Source organism: Dryobates pubescens, chromosome 25 (genome assembly GCF_014839835.1).
Source record: "Dryobates pubescens isolate bDryPub1 chromosome 25, bDryPub1.pri, whole genome shotgun sequence".
Taxonomy (NCBI): Eukaryota; Metazoa; Chordata; class Aves; order Piciformes; family Picidae; genus Dryobates; species Dryobates pubescens.
The window spans coordinates 6,853,937-6,870,756 of NC_071636.1; the positions used below are offsets into that span (position 1 = coordinate 6,853,937).

Below are 16,820 nucleotides of genomic sequence, written 5' to 3' on the forward strand. Positions count from 1 at the left end.
ACAACACATAAAAAGCTCAGGAATTACCATGATTCTTCCTACAGTTTTCCCCTCACTGCTGGCCTCTGTGAAGCACTGAAAGCCCCCCTGATCCAGCCTGCATCCTCTGTGGTCCCCAATGAAACAGAGATCCACTGCAGTCAGAGAGACCTCCTGGTTCCTCCCAGCTTCAGAGGCATTGCCTCAGCTCCAATGTCTTCCCTGAGGACAGAGTCCTAGAGGACTTGATTCAGTTCCCTGCCATCAACAATTCTCTGAACATCTGCAGGTAGCTGAAGGTTTTGTGCTGGAGGAGGAGAGAACCCTGCTCCATTCTCTTTATTTCCAAATCCAGCCTCACCTGCTTATTCCTGACTGGCTTCCCCCTGCAAGGCTGGTATTGACTTCCTGCAGCCTCCAGATCCAGACCTTTGATCCACTCAAACTCAGATTCCCCAGCTGCTGTTAACATGATGACCTCTCCCACCCCAGAGCAGCTGCCTGAGTCTCCCCAGCACTGTGGCTAGTGGCTCAGCTCTGGTTTGGAGAGCACTGTCCTGTGAACCTTCAGCCAGATGTGGAGCTCAGGTCTGAGTGAAGCATCAGGCTGGGGGCTGCACTGCTGAGATGCTCTGCTCCAGAGACCTGTGGGAGAGCAAGATCAAAGCCCACACAGGGCAAGTAAGAGACTGCAGGACCAGGGAAGGATGGCAGCAAATGCCCCAGCTCCTTACAAATGCTCTGGGGAATGCAGTGCTGGGGAAATGTCCTCACCTGGGATCTCCCAACAGATAGGATAAACCACCCCTGGAGCTCACAAACCCCAGACTGCAATGTGTTCCTGGTATAGAGGAGACCCTCAAAGAGAAGTGTCTCTGTGTTGCTTTAGTTGGGCCAGAGAAGGGTCAGATGTTAGGTGCATGTGTCTGCTCACCTGGCTTTCTTGCTCCATGGCCTGCAAGGTCACCCTCAGAGCCACTGCACTGGTCCTGGTACTCTTGGCCTGATGGAAGAGAACAAGACATCTTCCTACGTGCCCTACTCTGCTGCTGACCTCCACCAACAGCCAACACCAGGCACAACACTGTGCTTATGCTCCCTGGAGGGGTTTCAGTGCTGTGTAGATGTGGTCCTGAGGGACAAGGTTTAGTGGTGGACTTGGCATTGCTTCATTAATGGTTGGAGTTGAGGATCTTAAAGGTTTTTCCAACCTAAACATTTCTATGACACTGTTCTATGACTCTGCTCCTCTGGAGAGGATCTCCAGAGGAGAACTGTGGGGATGAGCAGCCTTCATGACCATTGTGCAAAGGCTGCTGTCTCCCCATGTGGGACATGGCAGGATCAGCTGAGATATTGCCCTGAGAGTGGCTCAGCAAAGGGCACCTCACTGCCAAGCTCATGGGGACAAACCTCTATCCATGCAGTGCCAGCTGGCACAAGACAGCTTGCCCTCTACCCTGGTCCTTGCCCAGTTTAGGAGCACTGTGACAGTCACAGGCAAGGACTATTTGGCTGTTTCATTCTCCACTGCATTATCTTTCTGCCACAGGCAGCAAGACTCCTCCTCTGGCTTTCACAACACACTTCTGCAGCAAAGGTTGACAGTGCAGGCACAATGCCAAAGGGAAGAGCAAGGGGATGGGTGGAGAGATGGTAGGGATGAGGGGGCTTTGTGGTCCCCCAGACAAGGAGCAGTGTCACCACCACAAGCCTAAGGTGCATGGAGAGAGAGCACAGCAGTCCTGAGAGCTGGAGTGATTCTCTCCCAGCTCTGAGGATGTGTTTCAAAGAAGGGTGAGATCTGCTCATCTCAGCACTTCCAAATTCCCCAGAGCTGCTGCTTCCCCTCCCTTTCCACCTGCTCAGGGGATCAGCTGCTGAGCTCCTGAAATGCTGGGGTTTGCTGCTTTCTGCCAGAGCACAAGGAAGTGCTTCTGAGGGGCTGAACGGTTCCCTGTTGTTCGGCAGCTAAGAGGTGGTTAAGCAACCCGCTTGAATTTGATAAAGCCTCTGGAATACATTAAGAATCTAATCTTGGCAGCAACCCAAGGGCTGGGATGTTTGCTTTCATGATACACTCTGTGAATGATTACTTCTGACACCACTCCCAGAAAATCCATTTCCAGCACCAGCCAGCCCAGAGCTGTGAGCTCAGAGCCTCACCGTGGCCACCAGCAGCACTGGGAAGTGCAAGCACAGTGAAAAGAGTTTGCAGAGCCTAGGTAGGGGACTTGGGTGTCCCTTATGGCTGTGGATTGACCTGACCTGCCTTGCATTGACAGAAGGAAGATTAAAACTCTACAGTTCAAGGAGCTGATGCTCCTCTCATCTCTGCCACTGACCCATGGGCAAGTCACTTTGGAAGATGGTTTCTGCTCCCTCCCCACCACAGCAGGAATGACCAATGCTCCTCCGTTTTGAGGGTGCAGGACTGCAGCAGCATCTGCTCTGCACAGGACAACCCAGGACAGTGGCAGGGCCAAAATCCAGCTGGCATCCCAGAGCCTGTCCTGATGAGGGCCTGATCATGCTCTGCTTATCACTGGGCAGGCAACAGGGGCATCTGCAGGATGGCCCCTGCCTGGGTGAGCAGAATAAGAGAACAAAAAGGAGGAAATAAAGCTGTGGAGGTGCAAGCAGCTCCTTGCCCTACCTAAGGGACCTCCCAAGGAGGCATTGGGAAGGAGTCTTACAAGGAGAATTCACTTAGCCTTTCCCACCAAGGCAGCAGTGAGTCTTCCTGCTGGCAGGAGAAGGTGATGAGCAAGTGCTGGACTGGCAGGTGTTGAAAAGCCCAAGCCCAGACAAGCTCTGGGGATTCCATCAGCACTGATGGCAGGGGCCTGGGGAGTGGCAGTAGTGATTATAGCTGGGCTGGTGTTAATCTGCTCATCTTGGAAGGTAGTGACAGCTCCTGATACTGCTGGTTCCCTGAATAGGAACTGTTAGGTGTTCAAGGGGAGATTGGATGTGGCACTTGGTGCCATGGTCTAGTCGTGAGGTCTGTTGGGATAGGTTGGACTCGATGATCCTTGGGGTCTCTTCCAACCTTAGTTATACTGTGAGACTGTGATACTGTTACTCAGATGTAGCCAGCAATGGGAACTTGGCCCCCTTTCTCCAGCCACTGCACTCCACAAATGCCAAATGTCCGATGTGATCAGGAAAGGAAGGGCACTCAAGAGGCAGGCCATGATCCCTCACCCTGGTGCAGCTTCAGGGAGGAAGAAGTCCTACCTTCAGACCTAGAAGAGGGTGTGGAGCCCATCTGGGCTTGGAAATCAGGAAACTCCACTGGATGGCCAGGATCTTTTCCAGCTTGCAACTGAGACCCAGGGCCATCCCCAGCAGGCTGGTGGGGGCAGTGACCAGGGGGACTTTGAGCACAGGAGCCTCCCCAGGTCGTGGCCAGGTGCTGTAGCTCCTGCTGAGGAATGGCCCTGGCCTAGCCCAGGTGCTGTAACGCCGTGCCAGAGACGTGGCAGTGGGGAGGCTGTCGAACACGCGGAAGCCTTCTTTGACGGCAAACTCCCAAGCCAGCTCAGCCACGAGTTGTGCATCCTCCTTGCTGTTTTCACTTGGGGCTGGCCTCCCTAAGGACAAGAGAAGACACAGAATGGTTTGAGTTGGAAGGGACCTTAAAGATCACCTAGTGCCAACCCCTCTGCCATGGGCAGGGACACCTCTGACTAGACCGGGTTGCTCAAAGCCACATCCAGCCTGATCTTAAACCCTTCCAAGGATGAGGCATCTACAACTTCTCTGGGCAACCTGTTCCACTGCCTCTCCACCCTCACTGGAAAGATCTTTTTCCTAATGTCCAATCTAAATGTACCCTGCTCTAATTTCAAACCACTACCCCTCATCCTATCACTACAAGCCCTTGTCAAAAGTCCCTCCCCAGCTCTCCAGTAGCCCCCTTCAGGTACTGGAAGGCTGCTCTAAGGTCTCCCTGGAGCCTTCTCCAGGCTGAACAGCCCCAACTCTCTCTGCCTGTCCTCATAGGAGAGATGCTCTAGCCCTCTGACGATCTTTGTGGCCTCCTCTGGACCCTTTCCAACAGATCCATGTCCTTCTGGTGTGGAGGGCTGGACACAGTACTCCAGGTGGGGTCTCAACATCTTTGTTGGAAGGAGCCTATGTAATCACATCCCAAACAGCACCACGTGCCCTTGTCTGGGCCAGCCCAGCAGCACTCGAGGAGACTCGTCTCTAAGGAATATGTTTTCCTCTGATAAAGACTCCCAGGCCAGGCCTGATGTCTGCAGATAAAGAGCAGTTCACAACACCTCCCTGCTTCTGAGCGGCTCGCCAAGATGGTGCTTAGTTTGAAGGTCTGAGAGCTCCACCTGTAGGACACGGCTCTGAGCTCTCACTCTGCCATTTGCTCAGTTCCCCCATGAAAGAAAAGTGATCACACAGCAACCTCCCATCAGCACAAAGAGGAACAGACCAGACCTTTCACCCAGCAAAAAGCAGTTTCTAGGGAAATGTCCTGTGTGTGCTCCCTTTTGGCCTTTTCTTCTGTTTGCAGGACACAGCCTGGCTACATAACACAACCTGACCACCTAACACAACCTGACCACACTCCACAGCTCACCTGAGAGGTTTTAGCAGCCTCCCACCCTCCAGAGCCTGTGCTGGAGGAGGGAGGGAGCTCTGTGCTTTTCAGGACACTCTATTCCCATTCCCTTGACTACATGCAACAATAATTGGCTGCACAATGGCTCCCAGGTGGCTCATCTCCAGAGTGAAACAAGATCTCTCATTTTGAGCCCTGACTTCCCACAGGGGCTCCTCTGCTGAAAGCACAACAGTGCTGGACATGCCATGCTTTGCTGGAGCATCTGCTATTTCAGAGCTCTTAGGATTCACAGACAGATGTGCCCAAACCCTGTGGCACATTCTGCCAGTCTGACCTCCCCCAGTTCAGTGTAAAAGCTCTCCTCACACTGGTGAGGACACAAGTGGGGCACAGGGCTGGCAGGCTTGGGTTCCTCACCTGCCAGAGGGTGTTTGCAGAGTCCCTGCAGCATTGCAGCCAGTCGGAAAAAGGCAAAGGCCAGGTAGAAATTCCAGTTCTCAGGGTGCTCCACTCCCATGTGGCCACAGTACATCTGGGCATACTCCTCTGCTGTGGGGACTTCCAGCTGCCCCAAGTCACACTTCCTCAAGCCTGGGAGATATGAAGAGGCAACAGTGACTCAGCAGACAGTGGGAAGCTCAGAGCCATCTAGGGATGCTGTGAGGCTTGGGCAGAGCCATGCAGATGCAGAGCAGCAGAGACATCTGCACCCATCCAACACCTGTACTGCTGCCACACTGTGCCTACCCGTGTAGGTGACATGTATGGGGTGAGACTGGGAGAGCAGTCACTGACAGGTCTTCCTCCTAGATGATGGAATCATTTTCTTCTTGGTTTAACCCTGTATTTTTCTTTTTATCAAGTGTGTAACTTTGTGGATAAATCCCTTCCAGGCTGGCCTGGTTCACAGGTTTCTCACCCAAAAGAGTTCCCCAGTTTCACAGCTGGGGTGAGAGGGGAAATCATTTTTAAAGGTAGTTTTGCAAGCTTCTCTCTGAGGCCATGACATGCCTGCTAACAAAGATTCTGTGCATGAACAGGGTGACAGTACCAACCAGGACAGGGAGTACATGGCAGAGCATCTACTAAATGGGTGGCAGATATGAGACAAAATGGGGATGAAGTGACCATGGCACAGTGATTCCTGCACATGCATAAAGATATTTCCACTCTGGAGGGATGGTGGGGAGAAAGGGCAGAGCAGATTTCAGCTGCAATGAACCCAACTGCCAGCTGAGCTCTCTGGGCAGGAGCTAATCTCTTTCTGAACTCTAGTTCTTCTCTCCATGTGTCAAACATGACTTTGCCCCTCTCTGTACCTCTGAGTGCACTAAAGTGAGGTGGCAGGAAGTAGGCCATACAGTTATTCGCCAAATCAGAGATGGGATCTCCTAGAGTTGAAAGCTTCCAGCCAAGGACAGCAAGGACTTCTGGCCTGTCTGGATGAAAGACCAGGTTGTCCATCCTGTATCAGAGGAAAAAAGAGATCAGAAAAGTCTCAAGTGCTCAGCAGCAGTAGGTGCTCTCCAGTGCTCTTCAAAAATGGCTGAGTCCTTTGGGAGGTTGCACAAGTGAAACATTAATTTCTGCAGGCATAGGTCAGAGAGGACTGAGATTACTCAATAGTGAACTCCCTGGTTAATGATGAACTGAACTGCAGTTTCAAGAAAGAAATCAAGTTTTTCAGAGCCTCAGATCATTAAACAGATGTTACAGGACAGACTAGACAAAAAGTGAAGCAGTCAAATCACTGTCCAAGAGGACCTTCTGGTCATTTCAAAGGCACAGAGTAACTCCAGGCCCTACACCGTTATGGGCTGCAGATGATCTGTAGTAGAGCCTGCACCAGTTTGAGCCCCAGGAGAGGGCAGCAGCCTGTTGAGGAGGAAGCAGAGAGAGCAACCATCCTGCTCACCATGGAACCATGTCTGCTAAGCCTTGTGAGAAGGAGCCTTGGCCCAGAATTGGCACATGCCCATGCTGCAGCCTCACAGCCCTGTCAGCCAGGGTCTGACAACACAGAAGTAGCTCTGAGCACCCTTCACCCCTGTCCCCAGCCATCATGATCCTGAATGGCTTCCCCTGTAACACCAGCAGGTTTCACAATACATCTTGCAGCACCTCCCCAGCCACCCAAACTCATTCAGCACTAAACATCATTAGCAAGCTGCTCCAGGACCCATTTCTGAATACTGCAGAAACACCTGATGATCCTCCAGTGTTTAGTGTTTGCAGTGGTTGGGCCAAGAAACTCTGAAACACCAAGGAGGCAGCAAGATTAGAGCTGGACAAAAGGAGTCCAGGCTATCAGTTCCTGACCCCCATTTCCCTGCTCTCAAATGGGCACTGCTTTAAACTACCACAGATAAAAAATGCTCCAGGTGCAAGACAGCCACAGTCAGAGCTCTTGAGATGTGTTTCTCATGACAGATGCAAAGAGTTTCAGCCTTCTAGATCTCATTACCTGGGGGATGCTGAACTTGTCCCAGAGCCCAGCTTTCAGACTGCTCTGAAGCTGCTGCACCAGTACAGCTCAGCACCTCTTTGGAGTCTGCATGTTGCTTTGCATTCTCCTGCCAAGCAGTACCTGAAGTCACCATGCACAAGTGTTGTCTTCTGAGATTCAGGAAAATGCAGAGGCAGCCACTGGATGAGTCTCTCCATGGCTGGGATAACATCAGTCTCCACAGCTCGATACTGCTTTGTCCAGCTCTCAACTTGCTGCTGAATGTAGTTACCTGTAACAGGGCAAAAAAAGGCTCTGAGGGAAAGGGACTGCCACAAAGAGGCTTCAGAAGAGATGCATAAAAGATGCATGCAAACAAACAGCCAGTCTAGCACCATGAGATAAGCTCCAAGAGTTGAGCTGTGGTTTCCAGAGGTCTCATACATTCTTAGCTGGACACTGAATTTGATGTTCTGGTGGAAAGGTCCTGGACAAAAATACAACTTCTCCAACTCCAAGAGGGTAAGACAGCTCCGTAGAGACTGGAGGAGCTGAGGGAGTTTGGTCAGACACAGCAGCATACAAGTTATTCCTGCACCCACAGCAGCTCTTGCTCATGGCAGGATGCTCTGTAAGGAAAACTACTATCCAGAAACACAGAGCTGGAGACTAAAGCAACTCCCTGCACCCTCCCACCACACCTGAGCATTCAGACACCCTGCTGCCCATCTTTGCTTTTCCAGCTGCCCCAAAGTTTGCCCTAAGTACCCCAGCCTGTCCTCTGAAATGCTGATACCCAGGAGAAGAAAGCAGCCATGCAGGATAAAGAGCTTCTCTCACCATGCTGCTCAAGATCCTCCAGCTTGGCTGCTCTGAGATCTACACTGTGGATCTTGGAGAGGACCTGACTCATGGCAGCATAGACAGCCCTTCGCTGGCTGGGCTGCAGCGTGGGGAGGGAGGCGTCGCTGTAGACACGGCCAGCACAGTGCTCCATCAGGTAGAAAGCTGTGCCGAGGGTGCTGGGGAACAAGGTGGAACCAGCAGGGCTGAGGTTAATCCTGCTATCTACCACCCCTCAGATGTCATCTGCACCTTAAACATGCCCTCAGGCCTTGCCTGCACGGCAAGGTGAAGACACCACAGCACTTAAGCACTCACCCAGCTCTGGCCTGGGCTCAAGTCCAGCCCAGGCTGCCAGGTGGTGGCACAAGGCTGTGGCATGATCAGTCCTGGTCCTTCTAGCCCAGCAAGCTGAGCCTGAAGCTGGGCTACTGCATCAGCCCTCTCCCTGCCTCCCCTGCAGTGTGCTGCCAGGCTGCACAACACCAGAGCAGTGGACACACATTTAACTGCAGTGCAGAGACTTTATTACTGCAGCCAGCAGAGATCTGAGCATGGCTGTGCTGGCTGCAGGCTACGTGGGGTGTCCTGGTCTACAGTCTATCGTGGCTGTAGATCTTAGGGCAAGTCTGAGGTCTGGCACTTAGAAAAATCACCTCCTGACTGGAAACCTGAGAATACTGAGTCACTGGGGAGCCCTACAACATTACTTTATAGCTGCTTTTCAAAGGAAGACAGCTTTTTGATTAATTGCTAAAATCAGACACATCTAAAACAAGCCAAATAAAAGTCTTACTGTCCTTTGAACTTCCAGAGGCTCCCCTAGCCCAAGACTGGGCAAACACTAATCAGACCAGCGCACTTTGTGAGGTCTGGCTCCTTCTCCTTCTCCTTCTCCTTCTCCTTCTCCTTCTCCTTCTCCTTCTCCTTCTCCTTCTCCTTCTCCTTCTCCTTCTCCTTCTCCTTCTCCTTCTCCTTCTCCTTCTCCTTCTCCTTCTCCTTCTCCTTCTCCTTCTCCTTCTCCTTCTCCTTCTCCTTCTCCTTCTCCTTCTCCTTCTCCTCCTCCCTCTCCTCCTCCCTCTCCTCCTTTTTCTCTTTTTCCTTCTCCTTTCTCCTCTCTCCTCTCCTTTCTCCTCTCCTCTCCTCTCCTCTTTGGGGGAATCTAGCTGAAGTTGTCAAGCCAGAGTGAAAACTGGGGGACAAGATTACCTTCTGTCCTCACAGAGAGCAAGTACAGTGGGAACAGGAACTCCAGCCTCAGCGAGTGCCTTCAGCAACCTGCCAGGGCGAGTCAGAGAGCAGTGTCAGCACAGAAAGGCATCAGGGAATCGATACCAGAGCTGCATTGTTGCTAGGCAGACACAATATTAAAGAGAGTCTTGTGCTCAAACACTAAAATAACATGGCTGGGGGTAGGGGAAAGCAGCACAGTAAAATCTTTGTATAGCCCAGAGCTCTGAGACCTATCCAACGTGCTCTGGAAAATCAAGGGGAGATTGCAGCAGCCTCCCAACATGTGCCCTGCTGCTCTGCTGCTGAAGTGGAGATCTCTGGCACAGCAGACTGCTTTGCATCTTGACCACCCAGCATGGGGCTAGCCCTTAGCAGGCTCCTTGCAGCTCACTTGCAGTGTTGTGCTACAACCTCTCTCCCACTCAAGATGCCAGATATGATGGTGAGACCCTAAGTCTCCTGAGAATGAGTCTTGTGAGGAGCAGCTGAGGGTTCTTCAGCTCGGAGAAAAGGAGGCTGAGGGGAGACCTCATTGGTTGGGGTCAGGAGGGAGTTGATCTCTTCTCCCAAGGAATATATGATAGGACAAGAGGATATGGCCTCAAGTTGCAAGTTGGGGAGGTTTAAGTTAGACATGAGGAACAATTTCTTCCCCAAAAGGGTTGCAAAGGCCTCACCCAGGCTGCCCAGGGCAGTGATGGAGTCTCCACCCCTGGAGGGGTTTCATAGCTATGGAGATGCAGTGCTGAGGGACATGGTTTTGTGGTGACCTGGCAGTGCTGGGTTAATGGTTGGACTTGATGATCTTAAAGGTCTCTTTCAATCAAAACTGTTCCATGACTCTATGATGTGCTGGGATTGCTGTGGTGTGTTTTGTAGATCAGAAGGAGTGGCGAGGGTGCTGTGCACAGGCACAGGACCCCAGCTGCAGAGTGGTGGCACATCTGTGTCTGTCTATAGCAAACAGATCATAGCTCAAGGTATGATGCTCTGCAAAATGCAGGGGAGGAGAATGTGGAAGACAGGTGTGTGAACTGCCTGTGGGATGGGGAACAAGACAGCCAAGGTTGGAAGAGAAGCACTGTCCCTGGGTTGTTTGGGATCTCCTATAAGAGTCTTCTCCATTCAGCTGGCATGAGGAACACAGACACCTCCTCACCTGTATTCCCTTCTGACAGCAGAGCCCAAGGGACACAGGCTGTCAGAAAGCTCCTTCTTCAGCACCAGCAAGCGATCTCCAAACTTGACTAGGTAGGTCCTGGCCAACTGCCCACGGCCAAACTGCCGTACCACCAGTGGGCCTGAAGAGTTGAGAGCAGAGGGGCATCAGACAGAGGCATCAGACAGGATTATTTATCAACACTTCTCCAGGTTTTACTTCCCCTTTCTGCAGCAATCAGGAACCTACACCTTGCTCCCATGCCCCAAATCCCTGGGGAGCATGGCAGCAGCTCATAGATGGCTCACAGGCTGGGAATATTTCCAGCATCTCTTTGGAAACTTGTGCTCGATTCACCCCCTCCAAATATGATGAGAAAGTCCTAAAATGTTGTTTCCCATTTCTGGGAAGCAGTGATGGATCACTGAAACCTGAATGGCTGCAACATTTGCTTGGAGATGAGGAGATTTTTGTTCATATTACTTTTCAATCCATCTGTTGGATGAATCAAAGAGCCAATGGCTCCAGAACACGTGAGCATTTGGGCTGAAGAGCAAAAAGCACTGCAGTACCTGTGGCATGGTCACCAAAAACATTTTCAAGGTACTTCTGCAGATGATCTTTTGGGATTTCCATGTCTGGTCTCACTGAACAAGTATATGGAACAAACCCTTGCAATGGAAAACCCAGACAGGTTTCCAGCTCTTTAAGAGCTGCTTCTGGATCATCAACCTGAAAGCAGGAGAGAGAGAGAGAGAGAGAGAGAAGTGCTGGGTGGTGGAAGATAAAATGGGAAGGAAAGAGCTGTGCACACTTGTGATGTAGTGTGAGTCCAACAGCACTGATCCTCTAAAAGGCACAGGAATTCACAGGTCAGTCACTGCCAACAATGAGCCTCCTGCCTTGGTCTCTGTCCTAGAGATGTACCTGTTACAGTGACTTAGGCACTGTGAGCTTGGGCTGGGCCAAGATCTGGAACTCCCTTTGTGCAGTCCTGGGAGCAGAATTCACTCTTCCCACCAGTCCTATGCTTGTCCTTCTCTCAGTGGATCCCTCACTGAAGTAAAACCCCTGTGTTCACTATCTCCAAAGCCTGGAGGTTAACCAACCAGTCCCCAGTTAACAGGTCCATGAAGCCTTCAAAGCTTCCAGAAATTCATTAAATATCATCAGGTAGATGTGGTTGTCTCAACCATATGGTTAGGGAACTGAGGCCCATAAAGGAGAAACAACACCTCCAAGTTTACACTGGCTGTAGAGTTTGGAGCTGTGAATGAAACAGGCCAGGGCAGACCTTGCCAGCAATCCTGTCCTTTGACCCCACCACATCCTGCAGGACAGGCTGAAACAAAAGGTCTGGCAACATGAGACTGCCATTGCCATTGGAAAACCCTGAGCCATTCAAGTCAAACACAGCTTCTGGACTTAAAAACCATACCCAGAGCCCACCCTGGCTGCATTGCTTTGTACCTTCACTGTTTTAATGCCAAGCTGGGCTGCTGCCCTTAGGTTCTGGCTGCTGTTGTCAAGGAAGATGGATTCCTGGGGCTGAACACCCAAGCGCTCCAAGCACAGCTTGTAGATACGAGGATCTGGCTTGCGCATCCCTTCCCGATACGGCTCAACCATCTACAGCAACAACAAATGGATTATGCATGAGCCTGCTGTGACCACAAACATCTGTGCAGTGCTGGAAATGGAGGGTGGGAAAGAGATTGACAGCCTAATTAGCATGCAAAATAAAGGACACAGGGAATGGAGGGCTGACAGCGCTGGATAGGACCTGGTTCAAGTGACTGTGTGGGTGCCAACTGCCTTGGCTGTGGTGCTCTCAACTCAAATTAGCTAAACAGGATCAGCCAGCTCTCAGATGGAAGATACCCAGTGAGATGTGGGACACTCACTGGATGCACCAAACCATACTGAACCAATTGAGCAGTGCTGTCCAAGAAAGGTGCACCTGCCAAATGATTTGGAAGAGCAGTATATCCCGACCATCACACCTATCAACCATGCCACAGCTCACAGCAGCAGAGATGTTGACCATAATAATCGGTCCAAATTTACTCTGCCCTAGTGAAGCCACAGCTGGAGTATCTGGTCTAGTTCTGGGGTCTCCAGATCCAGAGAGACAAGGAACTACTGGACAGAGTCCTGTGGAGGCTACAAAGATGCTGGGGGAATGGAGCATCTCTGTGAGGAGGAAAGGCTGAGAGCCCTGGGGCTGATTAGCCTGGAAAAGAGCAGCCTGAGAAGGGATCTGATCAATGCTCAGCAAGAGCTAAATTGTGGAATACAGGAGGATGGGGCTAGGCTCTTTTCAGTGGTGCGACAAGGCAAGGGGCAATGGGCACAAACTGGAACACAGAAGGTTCCATCTGAACAGGAGAAACTTTTTTTGTTGCAAGGGTGCTGGAGCCCAGGAGCAGGCTGCCCAGGGAGGTTGTGGAGTCTCCTTCTCTGGTGAGATTCCAAACCCTCCTGGACATTGTGATCCCGGTCAACCTGCTGTGGGTGGCCCTGCTTTAGCAGGGAGGGGGTTGGACTGAATAATCTCCAGAGGTGCCTTCCAACCCCCACCATGGTGGGGTTCTGTGAATCTGGATCAAAAAAAACCCCATGATGAGTAATTCTCTGGATACTCTCATTGGCCTCACAGTCATCAAAAAATCCAAGCAGTATTTCACCCCTGCACTGACAGATACTCGAGGAATAGAAATAAATCTATTAGATAGATATAAAAGCCAATGCTAATGGAAATCCACATTCAATTAATTTCCCCCACACACACTAATTACTGTGCAGTGCTGTTGCCTGCTGTGACAGAAGAGCCACACTGCATGAGTGATGACAGCAGATAGGCCCTGGTTATTGAAGTGCTTTGAACGAGTCTGGGATGAAAGGCAGCACAGAGCATCCCAACAGTGCATCAATCCACTAAGAGAACTTCACAGGCACTGGTGTCACAAGTGCAATGCACAGAAAGCCAAGTTGATAATGATGCCATGTTGACAGGATGGCTTTAAACAGTTTCAGGTTTAAAATGTATCAGTATGAGCGTTCTTTACTGGGAACAGTGGCCAGCAAGACTAGAGAGGTGATTGTCCTCCTGTACTGCGCACTGGTGAGGCCACACCTTGAATACTGGGCTGAGTTTTAGGCTTCTCACTAATATGAGCACAATGAGATGCTGGAGTGTGTCTAAAGAAGAGCAAAAAAGCTTGTAAAGAGTCTAGAGAACAGGTCTTGTGAGGAGTGGCTGAGGGAATTGGGGTTGTTCAGTCTGGAGAGAAGGTTCCATGGTGACCTTCTCTACAAATTCCTGAAAGGTGGCTCAGCCAGGTTGGGGTTGGTCTCTTCCTCCTAGTAACAAGTGATAGGATGACAGGAAATGGCCTCAGGTTATGCCAGGGGAGGTTTAGGTTGGACATGAGGAGCAATTTCTTCCCCAAAAGGGTTGTCAAGGCCCAGACCATTCTGCCCAGGGCACTGGTTGACTCTGTCAGTCAGGCTCTCTCCAAGGCTCAGGCACCACAATGAGGTATGCCAGAAAACATTTTCACAGCCTGTCACATTTAGGTCTACTAACACGTGCTGCTGGTTGCCCCACATTTGGTTTAAGTTGTTGCTTTCTACAGACCTAGGTACAGAAATGCATTTTTGAATCCTTCCAGGCTTACCACATCAAAGTGCTTTGGGTCCAGGGGCAGAAAGCCCTTCCCATCCAGCCAGCAGAAGCTGTTGTTTAGAAGAGCTGTCTTAAGGCCTTCTGCACGGATACACTGTACTGCTTCTGCCATTATGGGGAGCTGTTTTATCATCTCAGTTCTGATTAAGTCCAAGAGAAAAGAGTCCACTGGAACATGGACCTTTGCCTGAGAAACCAAAGAACACACAAACACACACCCCCCCCCAAGAATGGTAATTAGCCATAAATGGTTTTTAAGCAGGGATGAAAAGAAGAGTGGTTGGGTAGGCAGGTTGCCTGATCATCTTATCTTGCTGTCCTACTTCCTTTGGCAGGAGAAGGCAGGCAGAGACTCTCAAAGCTTAAATTGCTTAGACCAAATAAACAAGTGTTCTCATGTTATTAATTCTACAAGAAGCAGCAGCTGAGGTGAAGGGTTGATCTGGGGAAAGAGCAACGCACTAGGACTGTGCCTGACATGGGGTCAAGGCAGGCTAGAGGTAAATACTGCTCTACCATTCAGCAGGCAGGAAAGGAATTTGCATTTTAGACTGAGATGTTTCAAAACAAGACTTTATTCCAAAGAGGATTCTTGTACTGCATTCCTGGAGCTGTGGTGGAGTGGCTTCTACTACTCTTAAGAACCATCCCTAGAGACCATGGTGTCCATGTACAAACTCCAGCAAAAGCCTTTCATCTGATCTCTAACTCTGACTTCTGATCTTGGCTAGTCCTAGAGGTGTCTTGAAATAAGAAAGATATGAAATATGCAGGAAGAGGCTCCTGGAAGTGAAGGCAGGTTCAGCTGACCATCCTGCCTGGGTACCAGAATGATGACACAGTGAAAAGTCTGTCCTGAACAGACAACAATGCTTCCTAAATAAATCCAGACCCTTCCACTGAAGGATTTATTGTATAAAGCTCCTCTCTCCTCACTGAATCTCCACATTGGAGGATCCCATTTGCCTTCATTCAGGAAGCACTAAGAGAGGAGGGGGAAGCTGGCTTACAATCTCAAAGCACTGCTGTCCCAGTTCCTGCAAAAACTCCACAGGTGTCAGCTCTCCTCTTGCATACTTCTGGGAGGGACTGGTTTCCTCTCCAGAGAGCATGGCTTGCTGGATGGTGCCAGCTGGAATCCAGTTCCGGGCCTCCCAGTCTACACAGAGAAAAGTAAGAAAGCCAGGAAAGACCATCTATGGCATCAGGAGAAGGTGGGAAATGAGCTTGAAATCCCTCTGAGGTCTGATAAATCAACCAGCATGCACAGGAACTGGTGTGTTGGACTGGGGTTAATCTATGCAGACACATAGAGACTTTTGGGCATTCCCCTAACTGAAGCACCTCACTTCTGGTTTTGGTGTGGTACCTTTGGGGTGAAAACACTGAGTTCTTAAAGTATGCTGAAGGGCTGTACCAACATTGGGTGGTATCAGCTGGGGTCACTGGATTTAGATTGGACATTAGGGATCATTTCTTTCCTGACAGCATTGTAATATCAGCTGGTATCACTAGCTTTACTTTGGGCATTAGGAACAACTTCTTTCCTGAAAGGCTTGGAACAGTCTGCCCAGACTGGAAGAGTCATCATCACTGGAAGGATTTCAAAGCTGTGGAGATGTGGTGCTGAGGGATATGGTTTAGAGGACACTTGGCAGTGTTGGGTAACAGGTGGACTTGATCTTAAAGGTCTCTTCCAACCAAAACAAATCCATGACTTTGTGGTTACAGAACAGTTTCATTACCAGATGGGTTCAGGCCCTGAACTGGAGCTGCCCACACTGTTGTCAGTTGCATCAGTTCTAGTACTTCTGATGACACAAGGGGGTACCATTGTCATCATCACAAGCTCTTGACTATCTCACCAGAGCCAGAGGCAGCTGACAGGGACACCGGAAATGTACCTTCCCTCCACCCCTAGAAACAACAGGAGCAAATGAGAGATGAGATACACACCCACAATGGTCTTGTAAGGGGATGGGAGGAGCACTCCGCTTGCCTCAAAGATCACAGCTTTGTAATGGCACCATCCAGATCGACCTCGCTGGATTAACCTCTGAGGGTGCTGCCAGATCCCAGCACGGAGCAGGTGAGGGACATGGGCAACACTCCTCAGGTACATGCTGCAGAAAATTTGCAAGTGGCTCATGCTGACTGAGGAGAGAAGCTAGGACACAAAGTATACAATTACAGGGCTAAATATTTATTCATGCATATTTAAGGCTGTTGGTGTTGTCTAGATTATTCACAAGTACCCTTTATCCGTTAAGGACAGCTCTAAGCCGTGAAGCAAAGTCCTTAGTTCCAGGACAGAGGAATTACACCTCAATGATCTTTAAGGTCCCTTCCAACTCAAGCCATTCTATGATTCTTTTATTTAAGTATGATTCTTTTATTTAAATATAGCTATACCAAAGGCTGGTATAGCCATAAACTGCAAGATACCAGCATGGCAGGGGCGAGAATAAAGCAAGAGAGGAAGGGGGTTTGGGGGTTTTTTAGGGGTGTTTTGGACTAAGGGGTTAAGTCCCTCCAGCCTGTGTTGCAACAGCAAGGAGGCTGTAGCTCTAGTGCAGGCCTGTCAGGCAGGTTTTTTTTTTACTTCTGAGCTTCCACTTTCAGGGTCCCATCCCTCCTCTCAACCCTCTAATCATCCTTTGAGGGGGTCGGGGTGCATAGAGCAGGGGGGCCAAGAGGGACTAGGCTCCCTAGGCTTGGTCCAAGCCCCGCTACACCTATCCCAGCCCACGCGTCACCAGGAGAAGGGCAAGCTTCCCCCAGCCATTTGACTTCATCCCCCAAATCTCACGAGAACACACCTCGAAACCTCGAGAGACCGCATAGAGAAGTATCGCGAGATTAGCCGAGCGCTTCTCCTAGCCCC

The 16,820-nt window shown here is 50.5% G+C and overlaps 1 protein-coding gene across 1 annotated transcript; it reads right to left on the reverse strand.

Moving 5' to 3' along the window:
* ACAD10 (acyl-CoA dehydrogenase family member 10) lies at nucleotides 1-16,058 on the reverse strand. Its single transcript, XM_054172790.1, has 13 exons — nucleotides 15,893-16,058; nucleotides 14,947-15,095; nucleotides 13,929-14,123; nucleotides 11,719-11,877; nucleotides 10,821-10,980; nucleotides 10,249-10,390; nucleotides 9,066-9,134; nucleotides 7,854-8,035; nucleotides 7,155-7,305; nucleotides 5,887-6,032; nucleotides 4,985-5,158; nucleotides 3,220-3,575; nucleotides 1-624 (listed from the first exon to the last, which is right to left on the reverse strand). Exons 1-13 carry the CDS (start codon nucleotides 16,056-16,058, stop codon nucleotides 547-549), a joined length of 2,127 nt encoding a protein of 708 aa, XP_054028765.1. The 3' UTR covers nucleotides 1-546.
* Between the last annotated feature and the right edge of the window lie 762 nt (nucleotides 16,059-16,820).

Coding starts and splice junctions, on each gene's coding strand:
- ACAD10 (XM_054172790.1), bottom strand. CDS start 16,058: ATGTACCTGAGGAGTGTTGCCCATGTCCCTCACCTGCTCCGTGCTGGG. Junction 11,878..13,928: donor ACCCAAAGCACTTTGATGTG/GTAAGCCTGGAA, acceptor TTGTTGCTGTAG/ATGGTTGAGCCGTATCGGGA. Junction 9,135..10,248: donor GCTGTCAGAAGGGAATACAG/GTGAGGAGGTGT, acceptor TCGCCCTGGCAG/GTTGCTGAAGGCACTCGCTG.